The following is a 17,352-nucleotide window of genomic DNA, read 5'->3' as shown; positions in this document are numbered from 1 at the left end:
ACCGACAGGTAATAAATTGATTGAATGTACTTCAAAAAATAAAATATTCTAATTAAGTTGCTTTGCTCGAACTGGAACTTCAAAAAGACACAGAAAAACACACACTTTCCATCCAAAACAAAACAACAAACAGTGCCGTGCTTCCACGATCGGAAAACCACATCCCGCACACCCACAACAATGCCTTCGGCCTCGGCGGTGACTATTTGTTCAGCTGGTTCGACTCAATGTTTTAATGCCCGAGACCTAATACCCCGACCACCGTACCGATCAGCTCCTTCCATCAAGCTGTGCGACCGACATAAAGGGACACTTGACAAACATATGCTCGGTTTTTTTTTTTTGAGGGCAGACCAAAGAAGAAGCCGCACAAACACACGCTCGCACAGATGTTAACACAACATGTACAACACGGCCGTGCAGTGCAAGGAATGTGGGAATATCGAACGAATCGAAACCGACGATAAACGGGGGCCGTGGTAGTACGTCAATTTACATCAACACACAGCGCAGGTAGAGCTGCTGCTTACGGATTGTCTTTTGATAATCAGACGAAAAAGATTGCGAGTAGATTGTTGGGGTAGGTGCACAAGGTCTGGAGGCACAAAACAACACGACATTAAAGCGAACCGATCCTTTCAGACCTTTCTTGAAGTACGATGAGGAGTGTAAGCATAAGGTTTCCTTTCGATGGTGGTAATTCGTTTCCTTTCCACGACACATTAGTTGCTTCTTATCCGGGTGGATGAAGCACAGCTGACAGTAAGTGTAATACACCCCTCCGTTCTAGGGAGTTCAATTTCAATAAAATGAAATTACGGGAGTAACATTTTGTACGGCTGATCAATATTTTGTGAGTTAGTGGAACGCTTGCTATCTTCGCTCATCTAGCTGCCGATTCAAAATGATTTGGATAAGGTTCTACGATGCAGGGCTTGCCAAAAATTCAATCTGTGTGTCCCTGCTGAGGTCACTCAGAAGGCTATTCGATCGACAATAAGGTTAGCGTCAAAAATATATATTTCACAAGCGTCTTCAATCGCTAATTCTAAGTGATACCCTGTCATCTGAAGCCATTTCCATATCAACTAGCTTTGTTTGCCATTTCATTTAAGAAGCCTGCCATAAAAATGGATCCTATTGCCTTATCAACTGAAAACCCCTGTAAATAAAGGACGGCAGTGGGTTGAGTGATTAGCCAAATTGCAGGGTAATTAGATCTTCAAAAATCTTCAAAATCTGTCAACTGTTGTTTTTATACGTTAAGAACAAAAAAAAATGTACCAACCTAGAGCCTCTCCCAAACTTTAAGCTCTGATCTGATCTTTCTTTGAGCTCCTTACCCTAATTGCCAAACCCGTTTATCTATCAAAAATGAAATAAAGATAATAATTACTGTCACTTCACGTTTCCGTTAAATTTTTTCCATTAAGACGTTTATTCCGTTTAAACGAAAAAAAGGAATCCTTCCGTTTTTCCCTACCCCTAATTGTTGTCCTCATGAAATGGTCAATACTAATTAACACCCTATCCTATCCTCCCAAAAAAAAGCGAGAACAAAAGAGCTCGTGAACACATTGGAAACCAACACATTTTTTTATTTCTTCGATCGGAAGAATTACTGCAGAGATGATTGTGTGTGTGTGTGTGTCGACTGCTTCTGCTCCATTCATTATTTGCAACTTTGCAGATGTGCAAAAAAGCTACAATTGAAACAAACAAAAAAACTGTGACACTAAAAGTGTCATCGCGTGACTTTCTGGTACCTCGTCTACCGTCCCATGTCATTAATGGTGGTGATAAGAGCGAAAACCAATGATTAATTAGCTTAATCAAGATGACTTTTTTGCTGCAAACCATAAGCTATTAGCGACGCACGACCTTGCTTTATTTTTACAGCAAAACCAAACTCTTAGTAGTGCTACACATATAAGGAATGTGTACAAAATAGGTTACATTTATTATTTCAATTAGTATTTCTTTGTAGTGAGGTAGGTAGGTAAGCAACATCACTTCTTGCCAGCACTTGGATAAAAATGCAAAATTTCGAATAAAATTTTAAACAAAGAAGTCTACGTTAAATGATCTTCTTATTTAGTATTTTCTGTAACTATACAGCAGCTTTGTATTAACACAATCTGCTAACAATAATACAATTTTCGACCCATTCGCTCACTCGCCCTGCACCTTCAACACTCTCGTGAACGTGAGGCTGATGAAGGTGAGCCGAATTTTCTCTTCTCACGCGCACACAATTCATTCACACTCGCTCTCATTTCATCTGTTGAGAGATGAACCCATTCGCCATTACTCATTCAAGATTTTTTGTTTTAATTTACGACCATTCCAACACCCAACAACTGCCAATTGCCGCTCTTTTTGAAGTTAAAACTTTGCTGTTTTATTTTCAGGTTAGAAGACCAAAGGTTAAATATATAAAATATATTTTGTGTTGGTGTGTATGCTACTGTAGTGCTCTTCTACAACATTTACTCAAGCACTCCGTAATGGAAATCTTCTTCATCATCAACCGAGGTTAATCGTGAGAAATGTGAGAAATAGTGAGACACATACTAGTTGAAGTTTAACCAAACAAAAAAAGGATAAACAAAAACATCAACTGAACCGAAGCCGCAAGCATTTGTTTCCGCGCTCGCTCGGTGAGAAAGTAGCAAATGTGTATAAATGAATGAATCTATCTCACACACAGAGAGATAGAGATAGAGAGAGAGAGGGCCGTTTGTCGTTCGTGCGTGCCAAGTGTAAAGCAGTTCGTGATACGTGCGAGAGCGAGAGTGCGTGCAAACAAAACCATCCCCTATTTCGCTTCCACAAAACCAACATTTGCTGCTACTCTACTTTTCCTTTTATCAAAGGCTTTTATTATCAAAAAAAACACACACACACAGGATTGTTCAAAGAGTGTATGTGGTGATGGTGGTGTACCTAACATCGTAAACGAACGCAGGCATGCACGCACGCACAGGGGAATTAAAGTTTGGGGAGATGCCATAAAAGGCCCCGGGGTTAATAATTCATCCGGGGTGTCACATTCGCCACTTGAAAATGGGATGTCGAATAGCTGCGCCCAAACAAAGGGGACGAAATCTGATGGGCTGGTGCCTGGCGTTCGGTAAGTGAGTTCAAACTAGATTTTCGAGGCTCTTATCTACCTTCACCTCTGTATAAGCCTTGATACCTACAATAGGTAATGGATGAATCAACCGTGGACTTATTCTCTCTCTCTCTCTCTCTCTCTCTCTCTCTCTCTCTCCCTTCTTCTCTTGCTCACTGTCTAACAATATTGATAAACACATTATACAAATAGAGGAAGTAAACGACATTAACCCGACACCACAATTTATCGCGCAACAGACGTGCGCTTGCAGCAGCTCGGAGCAAGCAAGTGGATGCTATCAAGCCTTTGCCGATACGCTTTTCCCACCCCGTTGTTTACCGGTTCCGGTTCCCGGCGCGTGATAGCGATGGCCACCCTGTGCACTACTAACCTACACCACGCACACACTCTACTAGCGAGAACGAGTGGCTCTCAGCTGTCGTCGATGGCGGCGAACTACGAAAACCGCCCCTTCTAAATGATGGTTGCTGCCTTAGTAGTGGTAGTGGCGCACTTTTGCATTCGATACACTACACCGCACTACTATTCGCCATTATCGCGCGTCATTGGTGGTGGACATTGCGTGACAGCCCATTTCACTGTGTGTGAGTGTTGCTACGTTCTATCTCTCTCTCACTCTCGTTTAAACCCTACATCAATCGTTTGTTTTCAGGCTCTTCACATCACAGTAGGTCGACTGTGAGTAGTGAATCAGACACACCACACCAACACACACATGCTCATTAGCTCACCATGTGAGAGAACACATCAACCAGATCTCTCTCACATACTTATGCCACCCGACGCAAGAAAACAATTTCGAAGGTGTTTAGATTACACAAATCAGACTCGGGGGGGGGGGGGGGGGGGGTTTTGATCGGGGGTTTGTCGCCCGCCATTCCGGTGGTGCGAACGGAGCTAGAGGACGTGATCCTTCTCCGAAACGATAAAAACGCAGCCGAAATGAGGAACTGTTCTTTTTTTTGACGTTTCGTGACGAGTGTGAGATAGAGCGAGAGAGCATCCGGATGGATTAGATTAGAAGATGGGTCTTGCAAAAATGTAGCACAATTATTAAGGACTTGTTTTCAGTTTTGCACTTCAGTTCAAATACAGAATCTATTTTGATCATGGAAAAAATGCTTATGTGCGGACGTCATATCTACAGGCTCTTGAACAAGAGAGACAACTGGGATAAATTATTACACAATGTGGGGGCTCACATACCACCATTATTCGCGAATTGCAACGGAATCAAAAACACACACCCCTATCTCGTTCAATCCCTTTTCTCACGCTCCCTGTCTTTCTTCTGCAGATGTGAATGCAGTTTACCGGAGGCAGGTCTGCCTTGCCGTTTGTTACGACATGACCACAGGAGCGATCCATCCTTGAATCATAAATTTTAAGGTCCTCCGAGAAGAAGCGTTTCTTCTTTGGCCTCACTAATTTCAGAGGTCATGAGCCTGTCATTTATTGGTACAACCTTGACTTAGTTTATGGGCAGCTCGAAAGGTTTCCCCTAAGTTCGTGAAAATGATCCGGACGAGCGATTCGATACCAAATTCTACCCCGTGAGAATACTGGACATCTCTCCAAAAAAAAAAAAACAAACAAACTTTCCTATAGTTTATCAATTTGTGTCCAGAGGCCAGTTTGAGACGTCTTTATTTGAGTCCCTAAACATAATTGTAAGCAAGACATCCCACAGTCATTTAACTGTACTGCCTTCTCTAAAGATGACTTCAAAACCCTCTCCACCAACAGTGGACGAAAATTCATTGATCGTCTTGAGGAAAATAGAAACAATGCGCAATGGCACGAAAAGGTGGTAGAGCAGGAGGCGTGTTACCGTGGCGAAAGAGTCCCCCTCCGGAGACGCTCCGTACAGTTTTATCCATTCTGTTGTGGTTCTTCTTTTTAGGTGAATGAACCCCATTCCCTTACCCTTTGCTCCCCTGCTCCCTCCCCCACACACACGGCCAGAGCAGGCGTAAACCACCCAGATTCCCATCCCACCATTCCTTTTGGGGTGGTTATCGTCATTAAAGACGACTGTTGCTATTGTTGGCTGTACGGAGGCCGCCGCCGCCGCCGCTGGGAGCGCGCTCGAGGAGCAATAGACAAGGACAAGGTGAGTAAACTAGAGTAAGAAGAGCAACCGAGAGCCCTTACAGCCCCCGATGGTACAACAATAATAAAAACCAGCGTATCGCTACACACACACACACAATAAACTAGCAGGAACAAATAAAAACATACAATAAGAACACTTGTTACAAATGAGAACACTTCTTTCGCTCTCTCTCTCGCACTTACTAGTGTCGGTAGGAACACTAGAGAACTACAACAAGACGATCAAGCTTCATACACACGTACATCAACACACAAACACAGACTCCTGAGTAGATGGCCGAAAGCAGACCCTACTAGTAGGTGATAGTAAATAGGATCCGACGTTTTTTTTTTTTGCATTGGTAGTGGACAACACAACTGACCGTGTGGCACTATGATCTGTCAGGTTAGCACACACTTCCTGAGATGTCACTTGCCACAAGCACACAAGAGGATCATCTCTCAATCTTATGATCTTGGCCGTACGCAAACTACGGACGGGATCGGTCCGCTGTTGAATGATGCTGTGAATGTGAGTGATGATGCTGATGATGGGAGTATCACAACATCTCGCAGCAGCAGCAGCAACAGAAGAAAAAGACACACAGACACACTAGATGAACTAGATGAAATAACGGAAGCAACATCGACGACGACGGCAAACGATGAAATTGAATCTGGTGCGCGCCCGGAAGTGAAACGGAAGACGGACCCACAAGCAACAGCGGAACTACCGACACAACACGGACGGCCGGACGGACGCGCGCACCGAAAGACGAAGCCGGCAGCCCGCACAGCGCGCCCTTGCGGCCGGGAAGTCGTCACAGCACGCGAGACAGAACCAACCCGATACGCCGGCGTGAGAGACGAACAAAGAACGGATGACGAGCAGATGACGCTGATGCCGACGACGGCGACACGCACGCACGCAGAGAGAAGCCAGACGACGACGCGTGCAAAATGCGCGAGAAAGCAGAAGCGCGGACGCGAAACTTTGCTACTCGACCGGCCGCGCGATACGTACCCGGGCGTACCCACACGTACGGTTGGCGAATGAATGCCGTGCCGAAGTCGGTGTCGGTTGGTTTAAAAGGCTGGTGGTGGACCCTTTTTCGGTGAGCGAACGGTCGAACGGCGACTCACTCACGGGGTGAGAGAAAGAAAAGTTCACCCCGCTGGTGAGGGGTGGCTCACTGCCGTGTGAGTGAACGTGAGCAGGGCGGGTTTTTTTTTTCTTCAAGCTCTTCCAGAACATATATCGCACTCAGTAGGTACACCGTTTGGATGGGAAAATGTAGTCGATCAGTGCAGTCTGGTCTGCCTTAGAGAGTTGCGATTGCTATAATAAAACATTTGAATTTACTCAGGGGAATGTTTCACTTAAATAATGAAATAATGCAGGACGACTGTGGCACATTGCAATCATATAAGGGAATCTTGCTAGCGTTAAATTAGGGCACATTTGTAACGTGATGACTCTGTTTGGGAATTTTGCAATTTTATCGATTTAAAGAGTTGTTTAAAGTCACGTTACGCATATCCTCTAACTCGATCCAAGATTCCATTATATGGCTACAATTTTATATTTGTTTTTATTTTAGCATTTTGTTATTATTTAAAAAAAATTATTTGAATTTACTCAGGGGAATGTTTCACTTAAATAATGAAATAATGCAGGACGACTGTGGCACATTGCAATCATATAAGGGAATCTTGCAAGCGTAAAATTAGGGCACATTTGGAACGTGATGACTGTTTGGGAATTTTGCAATTTTATCGATATAAATAATTGTTTAAAATCACGTCACGCATATCCTCTAACTCGATCCAAGATTCCATTATATGGCTACAATTTTATTAATTTATTTTGTGTATCATTTTTTTATTACATAAAAAAAACTATTCTGCAATTCCTGGATAAAAATGGTTTAAAAAGTTATTGCACCTTTAGCTGCAATGAAATATGTTTATATTATTAAATACGTTTTAATGCCCGTTTCATATATAAACTTACAGCTAACGTTTGTCAAGGGATTGCAAAGCTTTAGGCGTTTCGTAGCCAACAATACGTTATTATAAAATGTCGGGATGCCATTAATTTTAAGCTAAAATTTCTTGCTAGAAACATGTCGAAAGAAACAGAACGTAATCTTCATACTTGTGTCTCTTATAAAATAAGAAACATACACATTTTTTAAACCAATAAAATATAACAAATGCTGGCAAAATCCCTAAAGAATTATTTCACTCCACTCCACTAATAGGTAAGCTGATGTAGCAAACCAAAACATTATTTTAATAGTTTTATACACTATAAACTCAAGCGGAAAAGTCTTGTCTTGTTCAAAATTGTGTCCCCACAAGCAGGACGCATTCATTCGCGTTTTCCACAAATGTTCATCCACATTCATGCACCCAGCAAAGAGAAGAGCGTGAGCGAAATCTGCTTCCCTGCCGTCCGTGTACAACACCACCACACCGGGGTCACATCATCTCATTCGACTTCAACAGCAGCAGCTTCATCGATGCAATTGGCCCACATCGTTCCAGCACGGATGGGATGGGGTGGCTTGCACAGGGGGGTGGGTGCCGCGAGCGCGAGCGCGTTTGTTAAATGATTTGATTAACACCCGCCATAGCTGCTGATGCACCCGAAGGTTGCTCTCATCCGCCGCCATCCATCTGAGCGCTCGAAAACCTTCCTCGAAAAAGGTAAATCCTTTTGGTGCTACGACGAATCGTAAGGAGACAAACAAAAAAACCCCCGTTATGTGTGTGTGTGTTTTATTTGCCGGAAGTATTGATAAAACAAATAATACCCCAACAGAATGAACCATTTTTGACACGAGTTTTAGATCATCGCTGGTTGATAAAGATTTGAAGGACGACCGGACGGGACGGGGTTTGTTGGCTGAAGGTCGGGGTTAACAACGGCTACTGATGTATACAGGCAGCAAGCCGTACACACCCCCACACGCAATCGTGTCCCGGGCTAATGAGTGAAAGAATACAACCGTTTTGCACCTTCACAAACCCATCGCGCCCCATCCCTTCTGACCGCAAATTTATTTGCCCTCGCTGCTCCCCCAATATGCGGAAAACCGCCTCCTCTCTCCATCGCTCCCCCAGCTGCGCTCCCATGATGGAAAGGCAACGCAACAACAACACATTTATATTGCCAAGGTTAAGGAAGGAAAAATTATGCGATTACCCATTAAATTTAGTCCAACTTCTCCTTCTAACGTACACTCGGATTCTCTCTCGCTCTCTCTCCAACTGTTCGGTTAGAGGAGGAAATTTACTAGCACCAAACGACGGCCAACGCAACAGGAAAAAGCCCGGCCTCGCTCTCTCGCACCGCACCACACGCACGCAGGAAAAACTCAGCGTGAAACTGACGGGTTCGATGGGAGGCGTTCGAGAACCAGCGAAGAAAGCGCTGGTGCACGGTAGATGATGGATCATTCATTTTCTTCCCCCCCCCCCCCATTGCGCGATTGACAAACATGATGGCGGGCTCCAGTGTGTCGTGTCGACGAGATACACACAATAGTATAGAGTTTTGCAAAACCGAGCTCCATTGGTTTCTACATTCCTTCCACAGAAAAAGCCACATGCCAATAAGGTGATTGGCAGGCATTGCTGGTGCTGCTTGCAAACGATATGCCGTTTTGGGAAGGATTGTGGTGCGATTTATGCGATGCCTGGTCGTTTTGGCCAAAATTTGGCATATCATCATAATCAATGGGATACACGTAGGCGAGCTATTGCGATGCGCGTTGCTGCTTAAAGGATTTCAATATCTTCTATTTTTAAGATCAGACTGTACAGTCAATTTCCTCCAAGAACGAATTAAATCCGTGGTCGACCGAGAAGGATTGCAAACTAGAGGAGCTGGACTTGAAAACCTAAGAGTCCCGCGACGGGGAGAGCAAGATCTCTTGCCTTAAATGACGAGGTCTCTAGAACCATTTTCTTGGTCAAGGCTCTGCAGACGACGATGATGCTTGGTAGACAGATACTTTTTGGTCGAGGAGTGTCAACCGGTGACAAATCTAAACCTTAAGAGACCAAAGGCGGATTGACTCCGACAGTGAATTGGAAGCTTAAGAGTCCTGTCGGGGTCAACAAGATTTTTTTCTCTTGGCCTCAGAATCCCTTGGACATCTGCTGCTGCTGGTACTAAGCAGCCCTTGCAATCTGCTGGTACTTAGCAGCCTTAATACCTAACTTGAAGAGACCAGTGACGGAATTGATTCTTAGAGTGAACTTAGTAGCTTTAGAGTGCCCATCTTGGACGACAAAAATCCTTGCAGGAAAAGACCTTTGGAAGAAGAGATCTCTTCGCCTACATGGTTTTTGCTTTGGCTGACGGGACGGGATTAACTAAAGAGGTCTTTTGGTACACGAAGGTGAGACCTACTAAACTACTAAATCTCTTGATAGATTCCGGCCTAGAACTTTCAGTCGACGAGGACGTATATTAGATAAGGTCCTTCGTACGACGAAGCCTTGCCTGATGTCGAACCCAGACCTGATAAGGCTAATTGTGGTGGAATTAGACACAAATTCTTTAAATATGTCAAAAGAATTTCTGTTTTATCGTTTTTTCAACTGTACTGTTAACATAACTAAATATCTAAAGTAATATAACTTCTACAATATAAAAAAAATATCAACTCAACCTACTTGCCCGGACTTTTATGCACCAGTGCACAAAAAGCAACCAAAATTGCAGCTACTTAAAAGTGAACACCCTTGAAAAGCTGTGCACTCCAAAAACCATAAAGAAAAATGAAGTTAATTTATTACATGCAAACTGGAATGTGCCCGGTATGCATGTGTGTGCGCACCTCGGCGACATTTATCGGCGTCCCGAACAAAAACCCGGTCCCCGATAGTAAAAGCAAAAAAAATGGGGAGTTGAACGAAACCTATCGAGTGGATTGTGATTTACTACCGCCCAAGCCCACGTACACACACACACACAACCAATCACAATCCAATCAGTCGTCTGGGTATCGCCAACCAAACCAAACAGTTGGGTTGGGGCAGGATCATCGGCAGCAGAAGGCCGAACGGCACATGTAAATATAATGATAAAATAAAAATGGATTAAAACTGGCCCCGGCCCTGATATTGGCACGGAGTTTCCGGAGGCTGAAGGTGGTGGTGCACCCGTGGGGGGGTTAGACCTATCGTAGCGAGTGTTCTGCGCGGTCGTCTTGATGTGGGACGGGCCGGGACGGGAATACATTTTCTTCATGCACGATTTGCCGCATGCAAATGATATGCATTCACCACCATTCACCATTACCCTCCGTGTCTTACCACACTCTTGCCGGCTCTCTTTCTCTCTCGTTGGAAGACGTTAAAGCGGACGTATGGATGGATGCCTGATGCAGCAGCAGCAGCAGCAACAGAGTGTAACGAGAAAGAAAATGTTTCCTCCTTGCGATGCTTCTGCTCCACCTCCTCTAGCAACACCACCGCTCTTGTCTCTTGCCCTGTGATGTTCCCAGAGTTCATTCTATCTCCCGTACTGCAACTCTCTTTCGCACCCGGTCGTAGTTGCTAGGGTACAAATGTGCATCGATGCACATGCACAAAATTGCATCGATAGCGTCAAGCAGAAAGAGCGCACCCACCCATGTGTGTGGGAGAGATTCAACTATGAGAAAAATTGGATACGCTACACGCTCATGGACGTGAGAGATGAGTGAGAGACCGAGCGCTAGAAGCTGACGGGAAGTGAATCTCTCGTAAGTGTTCATTTCGCGTACGAAGCAACACCATGGCAACGTACAGATCATGCTGATGATCAAGCCGAGATATGTACGTGGCTGGTAGGTGGGTGATCAACCTTCCCGAAGGCGTTTTACAGACCCCAGTCTCCACATTTTTGTGTATCCCCACCCCCAATCCAAAAATGCAGCGAGAATAGATGAGAAGCGAGAGCAGCACATCCAAACGAGAAGCTTAATGATGGAGATTTAAAGCTTTAACAGGGTCAAGCTCCAGCTGGAGCCCAGCGGCGGAGGGAGAATACGTACTTCCCGGTACGGAATGGGCATCGGAATTTTCACCGATTTTCACAAACTTCATTAAAAAGTTGCAAAACACACCCACCTGCATGGCTGTTGTACACCGTACCAGCAGCGAACATCGGTAATTGGACTAATTCCGCTTCGATTTGATTATGCAAATGCAGCGTCACCCGACGGTCGGATCAATTCGCCCGCAAACGCTGATGATGCGGTGTAATAAAAGCATCCGAATAAAATTTTGTTCGCCAACGACACGCATGTGGAAGATACACTAATTTGATTAGCCAGTCATGCCCCACGTACGCGCAGAAACCACACTGGTCACCATGGTGAGCGGAAATCGATCTCCCTAGAGAGGCGTCGCGGTTTGCAGGAAGGTCGCATCAAGTTAAAATGCTGTTGTAAAAAGCATACGCCCGACGCATCATAGTAGGCAGCCGCGGTCCATCCGAGCAAACAGGAACTGTTGTAACTGTGCAAAGCGGGAAAACCAACCAAGAGCAGTGAGTAGGTCGGTCCCTGGCGCGAAGAAGGTGATGCGAATAATTTATGAAACGAAAAGGCGAAAAGTGGGAAACATGGGAGGTGGAAACCCGTCCTCTCTGTTGCCCGTGCGCCAGCGCCCATTAATCTTTGCCGATAACCTTTACATTGAGTCATTTAAATTATTCATCTTCCCCTCGATGGGTTTACGCCAACCGGATAAACGAGGCGAAAGGAAACGAGAGATAGAAAATCCACCTCGGCCGCTCGTCTCAAGGAAAAGCGGGGTTGGGATTTGGTGGTCCCGCAAGGGCTCCACATTACCTCCACAAGCCATCGGCGGCAGTTTTTCGGCAGCAGCTAAACAACTAGGCGGAGACGGAATTGAAGATCACAGTGAGGGAATCCGCGCTGCCATGTTTGTGGCGAAGGTTGGAAAACGGGAGCTGGGGGTTTGTGAACTCCCGCTGGTCAGTGTGAGTATGTGCGTGTGTGAGACGTGCGTGCATCATTTCAATTAGACTTATTATCGTCCGGGAGTGTTGTGAACACTTCTTCCTTTCCTTCCTCTTAGCAGAGAGCTGGTAGGTGCGGTCCGTTCTGTAAGTCTGATTTATATCGAACAGACGTTACGTTACAAGGTGTGGGTAGGGTTGCACCCTTCCGAGAGGGTTCATGGTGATGGTCTTCCAAGGCTGGGCAAAAAAAAGGAGACCAACAAAATATTGTATTTCCAATGTGTGATGTTGCTACTGCTAGCTTAGGTACTGTTCGCTTAAAGTGCCAAGCTGCCATTCGCTCTTTTGAGGTTTATGGCAGCGAGCTAAGATCCACTGCCCCAGCTTGACTTGAATACTTATTAGTATTAGATAAACCAAAGTGCTAGAGGCAAGGCACTAAAGGCAGCAAGGCAAATTATTCAAAAGATTTCGACCACATACACATGATGTATACCTAGGTAACGAAATACGCAGAACGCACTAGGAACCCAATAGTACGCACTAGGTACAATTTATTTAAGTAACAACTTAAAATTATTGTGCAGTAAATTGCTATTTGTTTTCTTAAAATTATAGTGTGTACTTTAAGAATCTTTATATCATTCGTAGTAACCAGTTTCTCATCCCATAATCCTCATAATCTCATCTCATCCTCATGTTTTATGGTGCCACTTGAAGAGAACGATTCCTAGCATCATCATGTCCAAGAAATGATGCTTTGCGCAGTACCTACAACGATTCCTTGTCCTTTTCGCTTCCCTCTATTCCAAAGGATGAATTGATAAAAAAGATAACCGATCGGAGAGGGCAACGGGTAGGTTATTTAGATTAATTATGCAACAATTCATTGAAGATGGCGCGGGCAGTGATTAATATGGATGAGCAGATAGATGCACAGATACGGGCGGGGCTCACGGTTTGTGGGGGAACGTGCCTTCAGTTTACCTTCGATTAAGGCGGTTACCACCTTCGTGGATCGCTTGTAATCATGATTGGAAATGGTTGATTTCTCCAGAATAAATGTTCCATAGTGGGCGCACCCAGAGAGCCCTAGCAGCTACATTGGGGTTTGTGTTGTGTTGAAAGTTTTTGAAACGACTTTTTCCAAAGATAATTAGCAAAATGTATCAATAAAAGATGCGTTATTAATATAAGTTTATAACACATCCTTTTAAAAGCGAACCACTAACCAGTTCTTCCAACCCATACAAATCGCTACGTAGACCATTAGTAAATCAACAGCCAAAAACCCCCTGGGGAATTCCTAAGCGAAGCAGCACCCAGTTTAACACAGTTCGTTGACCAAACGTGGGCTAAAAAGATGACGCAAAACGGCCATTTAAAATTGGCAGACAGAGCACGTAAGGCACCACAGCACACTTTTACAGCAGCGGATGGGCAAATCTGATCAATTTGTGGTCTCCAGACGGATGCTGCGATAAACCATTACATTGTTTTCAATTATTATTCTTCGCTCGTGAGAGATGGCAAAACTCTTCACTTGATTCTTCACCATCAACGATTAGTGTCATTTTCGTGAGTTGTTTCCTACCGTATTTAATATTTTTCAGATAAATTATCAGACGTATAGTTTTGAGGTGAAAATAGTATGAATTGTCAATCGAAATTGAGTGCGAAGTGCACCGCAGCAGCGAATTTTGAAATCCATTACCTCATTGCCTGCGTCAGATAGTGATACCACAGCCGGAGCCGCCAACGTCGCATGGCGTGTTTTGCCTTTCTGATTTTTGAACGATGGATCGGCCCCACGCTCGACAAGGCATCTTTACCAGCTTCAGCTGCCCGGTATTGGCCGCATCGGGAGCGGCGTATCGTTTTTCCAGCCCGGTTGCATTAATGTTTGCTCCCGCTTTCACCAAAGCCAATGCCACATTGTAATGGCCGTGGTTGCAGGCCTCGTGTAAGGGTGTCCATCCTGGGAAAAGGGTCCGCGTCACAGCAGAAAAATAAAAATGGAATGGAGATGAAACTGATGTAAACTGAGGTATTAGGTTTGAGGCCAACTAGTGACGACTCTTTTCTCGGATCTACTCGAAAGCGACCCGAACTTTTCTGGGTCGCTACCGGTTGGCTCCGACCCGGAAGTTTCGACCTGCCCATCACTGCCCATAGCAGTTGCGTGCATCGATGATGCGCTAACCGTCAAAAAGATACTTGTCTTCTTCTCCTTCTTGTTTTGCCTAACGGCCTACCTTATCTAGCTTATTTGACTAAATGATATCAGTTAGTTGGTTAGTCAGTCCTCACTACGGGGGAACAGCCCAGCAGGGATTTGAAGCCCGGTTCTGCCGTATGGAGACCGGCGCCGTTGTCGCTTCATAACCGGGCTGCTCAAAAGATACTTGCAAGTTTGTATACTAATGTCCATCTATGTAAAAGATTCCCTTCGCCGTTTCGATAGCTCCTCTCACGCCTAAACCTTAGTCTAAACCCACAGATTTCCATCGTAGCTTTCTGCTATATTTGAATACATAAGTTAGGGTGGCCTAAATCTGTCTCCTTTTAGATGTTCTCGTCGAAGCGTCAAAACGTCTATCCCGACCGTGGACCGACCGTCCGACAAGCGCTAACTATCGCCCGCAAGCACTAACAACTAGAGATAGTGTTTTTCTTACCCGCAAAATCGGTCACGTTTGGATTGGCTCCCTGCTCGAGCAACTTTTTAACCGAATCCTGATCACCCTTTTTGGACGCTATATGAAGCGCCGTTTCGCCTCGCTCATTAATACGATCCCGCGATCGGGAGTGAGCCGAGTTGCTACCTCCACCTCCGGGGCTCATTTCTGAAAACGTACCAGAAAAGAAAAAACCAAATCATTTAGCGTTCAACTAATCTTTCGGGAAGTTGGGGCAAACAGGGTTTAACCATTCGTACCCGCATCGTTGGAACCAGAGGTCATCTGCATTAGCAGTGCCATCTGCTGACGTTCAGACATTGGCGTCGTAACAGCTGGTCGGCCAGATCCACCCGATCCAGCCCCAGACATTCCTCGTGGTCTTGATGATTGAAGGCATACCGCTTACATCCTGCAATCAAACGGAAAGACATTTATTAGCCAACACTGTTGCAGCACACTCGCAAGAATGATAACCCGTGGATAAGATTGGTTGGAAACGGAATATGTTGTGTTTCGTCAACAGCGGGGCCTCGATACCGCCGCACGTCATGATGGATCGATACGAAAACAACCAATCCGACCATCGGATCCGGAATGCGTACAACTCCAGATGCCCTTTCAGCGAATGCATCTTGCACGCGTGCCTACGAGCTGCATTCATCGGCAAATGAAACAACGATTGCCGCACCATAAACAAAAAATAATACACAAATCCAAGAATACGGAAACATATTGACGTTCCCGGTCAAATGCATCCATTCGGTAGCGAAGCGTACCACCAAGCGGGCGAATCGCCCAGATACCCAGCGGCCACTTTGCGGTGCAAATTATGAATCACACCGATCGCTGTGCACCGTCCCGCACGGGAAGACCGTAGCAAAGATGTTCATGCACGATAATAACCCATCGATGGCACACTGGAATGAAGAAAACACGGGAAATTGTGCGAAAATCAACTCACTTTCTTTTGGAAGTTGCTCATTTCAAAGTGACAAATGCTTTCATCTTCTTGCTGTTTTTAGCTGCGACATTTACTTTGACAGCTCCCACTGACGTTTGCGGATCTAGAACGTTTGCAATTCAGCGCACAGTGGATGACTGTTCACAGTTCAGAGCCTCAAATTTTTTGATGCCAAACTGCGCATTTGTTTATAATAACGATTCATAAGAAAGTTACACTGCTAGAAAAAACTCAAAATTAATACAAGCTACTTTTCAAAACATTGCCTTCGCTATCGCATACGTGGATGAAACAAAATGGAAATTATAATTTTTTATAACTTTTGAGCGAAATGTACGCATCTTCCGACAAGTGTGCCGGTTTCATTGTTTTGTTTTACCACACACCACACACACTTGTCAGCACGACTTTCCGAAAATCAGCCGTTTCGCATTGTTTACAATTACGCTAAATAAGCAAACATCCATCCACGGAATATTATCACAGTTTTCCTTCTTTTTCACAACATATTTTTCAACATAATTTAAGTGGGGCGATATAGAAAACACCGTTCACCTTTCGTTTGAATGGCTGGTGCATTTATATCACCAGTGAGTTGAAAACCAAGATGGAACATATAAAAGTTACGGCAAACTTTTCCAACAGTTGTTTCTACGATGAAAACCACAAGATACGCTTTGATCCTCCAGTGTACGAGCAGCGATACGGGACCATTCTACGGCTGCTCGAGCTGGATTTTTGAAAGATTCGTTCAAGAAGGTATGCTTCGTGCGGGCAAATGTGCGCCGAACACAATACAGACACGATTGTTTCAAACGCTTCCGCTATTGTTGCAGATCGTCGAGTTTGGCTGCGCGGAATGAAATTCTTTCGACTGTTACGTTCACTGCCAGCGGTCGAGAAAATCCTAGAGGTATTTACAATCTAGACCAAACTGTTTCGATATCTGTTGCTGTTTTGAGCAAGCAATCGTCTTGTAGTGAAAGCTTTAATGGTGAAACAACTCGCTCGTGGAAACGCGTGTTTTCATTGAACAGGATTGAGGTATAGGAAACGAGCTGAGTGGGAAGTAAATATTTTGCATAATCGTATTTCTCTTAAAAAGACTGAAATCCGAGTACTCAGAATACCTTTTGAAGGAACACTCGCTTTGAGGGCATTGTGGATAGAAGCCAGCCATGGTTTGCCCAGGCCGAGTTTCTTGCAAAGTCATACACGACGTAATTTCACCATTGCACGAACCAATTCCGGATTGAATGCAGTACATTTTCTGCTTGTAATATGATATGCTGCGATTTGCAACCCATCGTAAGTTTGAGCTTGTGGAAGGCTGCGGTAATCAACGCTCATGTTATTTATACCTCTAATAACTTGCAATATCTATGCTAATGGTGAAACCCAATTATGCTACAGAAGCTTTTAATACAAAAATATGCTCCCATTTTGGGTTTCACTTCAGCATAATAAACTTTCGGTGAATGTTACCAAA

General features: G+C 44.6%; 2 protein-coding genes across 4 annotated transcripts in view; both read right to left on the bottom strand.

The window, feature by feature from the left end:
* LOC118516695 (uncharacterized transmembrane protein DDB_G0289901-like) overlaps positions 1-6,369 on the bottom strand; it is a 29,176-nt gene extending 22,807 nt beyond the window's left edge. The window contains exon 1 of one of the 3 annotated variants that reach the window (XM_036062642.1): positions 6,258-6,369. The gene's annotated coding sequence lies outside the window, so the exon portion shown is untranslated. Of the gene's footprint in view, positions 1-6,079; positions 6,233-6,257 lie in introns of those variants that run through there. The other 2 variants (XM_036062640.1, XM_036062641.1) reach the window with 2 other exon arrangements.
* A 7,579-nt stretch (positions 6,370-13,948) lies between these two features.
* Positions 13,949-15,284, bottom strand: LOC118516698 (ankyrin repeat domain-containing protein 12-like). Its single transcript, XM_036062646.1, has 3 exons — positions 15,160-15,284; positions 14,900-15,067; positions 13,949-14,199 (listed from the first exon to the last, which is right to left on the bottom strand). The coding sequence occupies exons 1-3, from the start codon at positions 15,269-15,271 to the stop codon at positions 13,949-13,951; spliced, it is 531 nt and encodes a 176-aa protein (XP_035918539.1). The 5' UTR covers positions 15,272-15,284.
* Between the last annotated feature and the right edge of the window lie 2,068 nt (positions 15,285-17,352).

This window comes from Anopheles stephensi, unplaced genomic scaffold (assembly GCF_013141755.1).
Source record: "Anopheles stephensi strain Indian unplaced genomic scaffold, UCI_ANSTEP_V1.0 ucontig377, whole genome shotgun sequence".
Lineage (NCBI taxonomy): Eukaryota > Metazoa > Arthropoda > Insecta > Diptera > Culicidae > Anopheles > Anopheles stephensi.
The sequence above is the reverse complement of the archived record's forward strand: the minus strand, read 5'-3'. Positions and strand labels throughout refer to the sequence as shown.

What these genes read in the sequence shown, in the direction of transcription:
- LOC118516698 (XM_036062646.1), bottom strand. Translation starts at nt 15,271, where the DNA reads ATGTCTGGGGCTGGATCGGGTGGATCTGGCCGACCAGCTGTTACGACG. An exon ending in CTCTGGTTCCAACGATGCGG is followed by an intron (nt 15,068 to 15,159) that starts GTACGAATGGTT and finishes GTACGTTTTCAG; the next exon opens with AAATGAGCCCCGGAGGTGGA. An exon ending in AAACGTGACCGATTTTGCGG is followed by an intron (nt 14,200 to 14,899) that starts GTAAGAAAAACA and finishes CCCTTTTCCCAG; the next exon opens with GATGGACACCCTTACACGAG.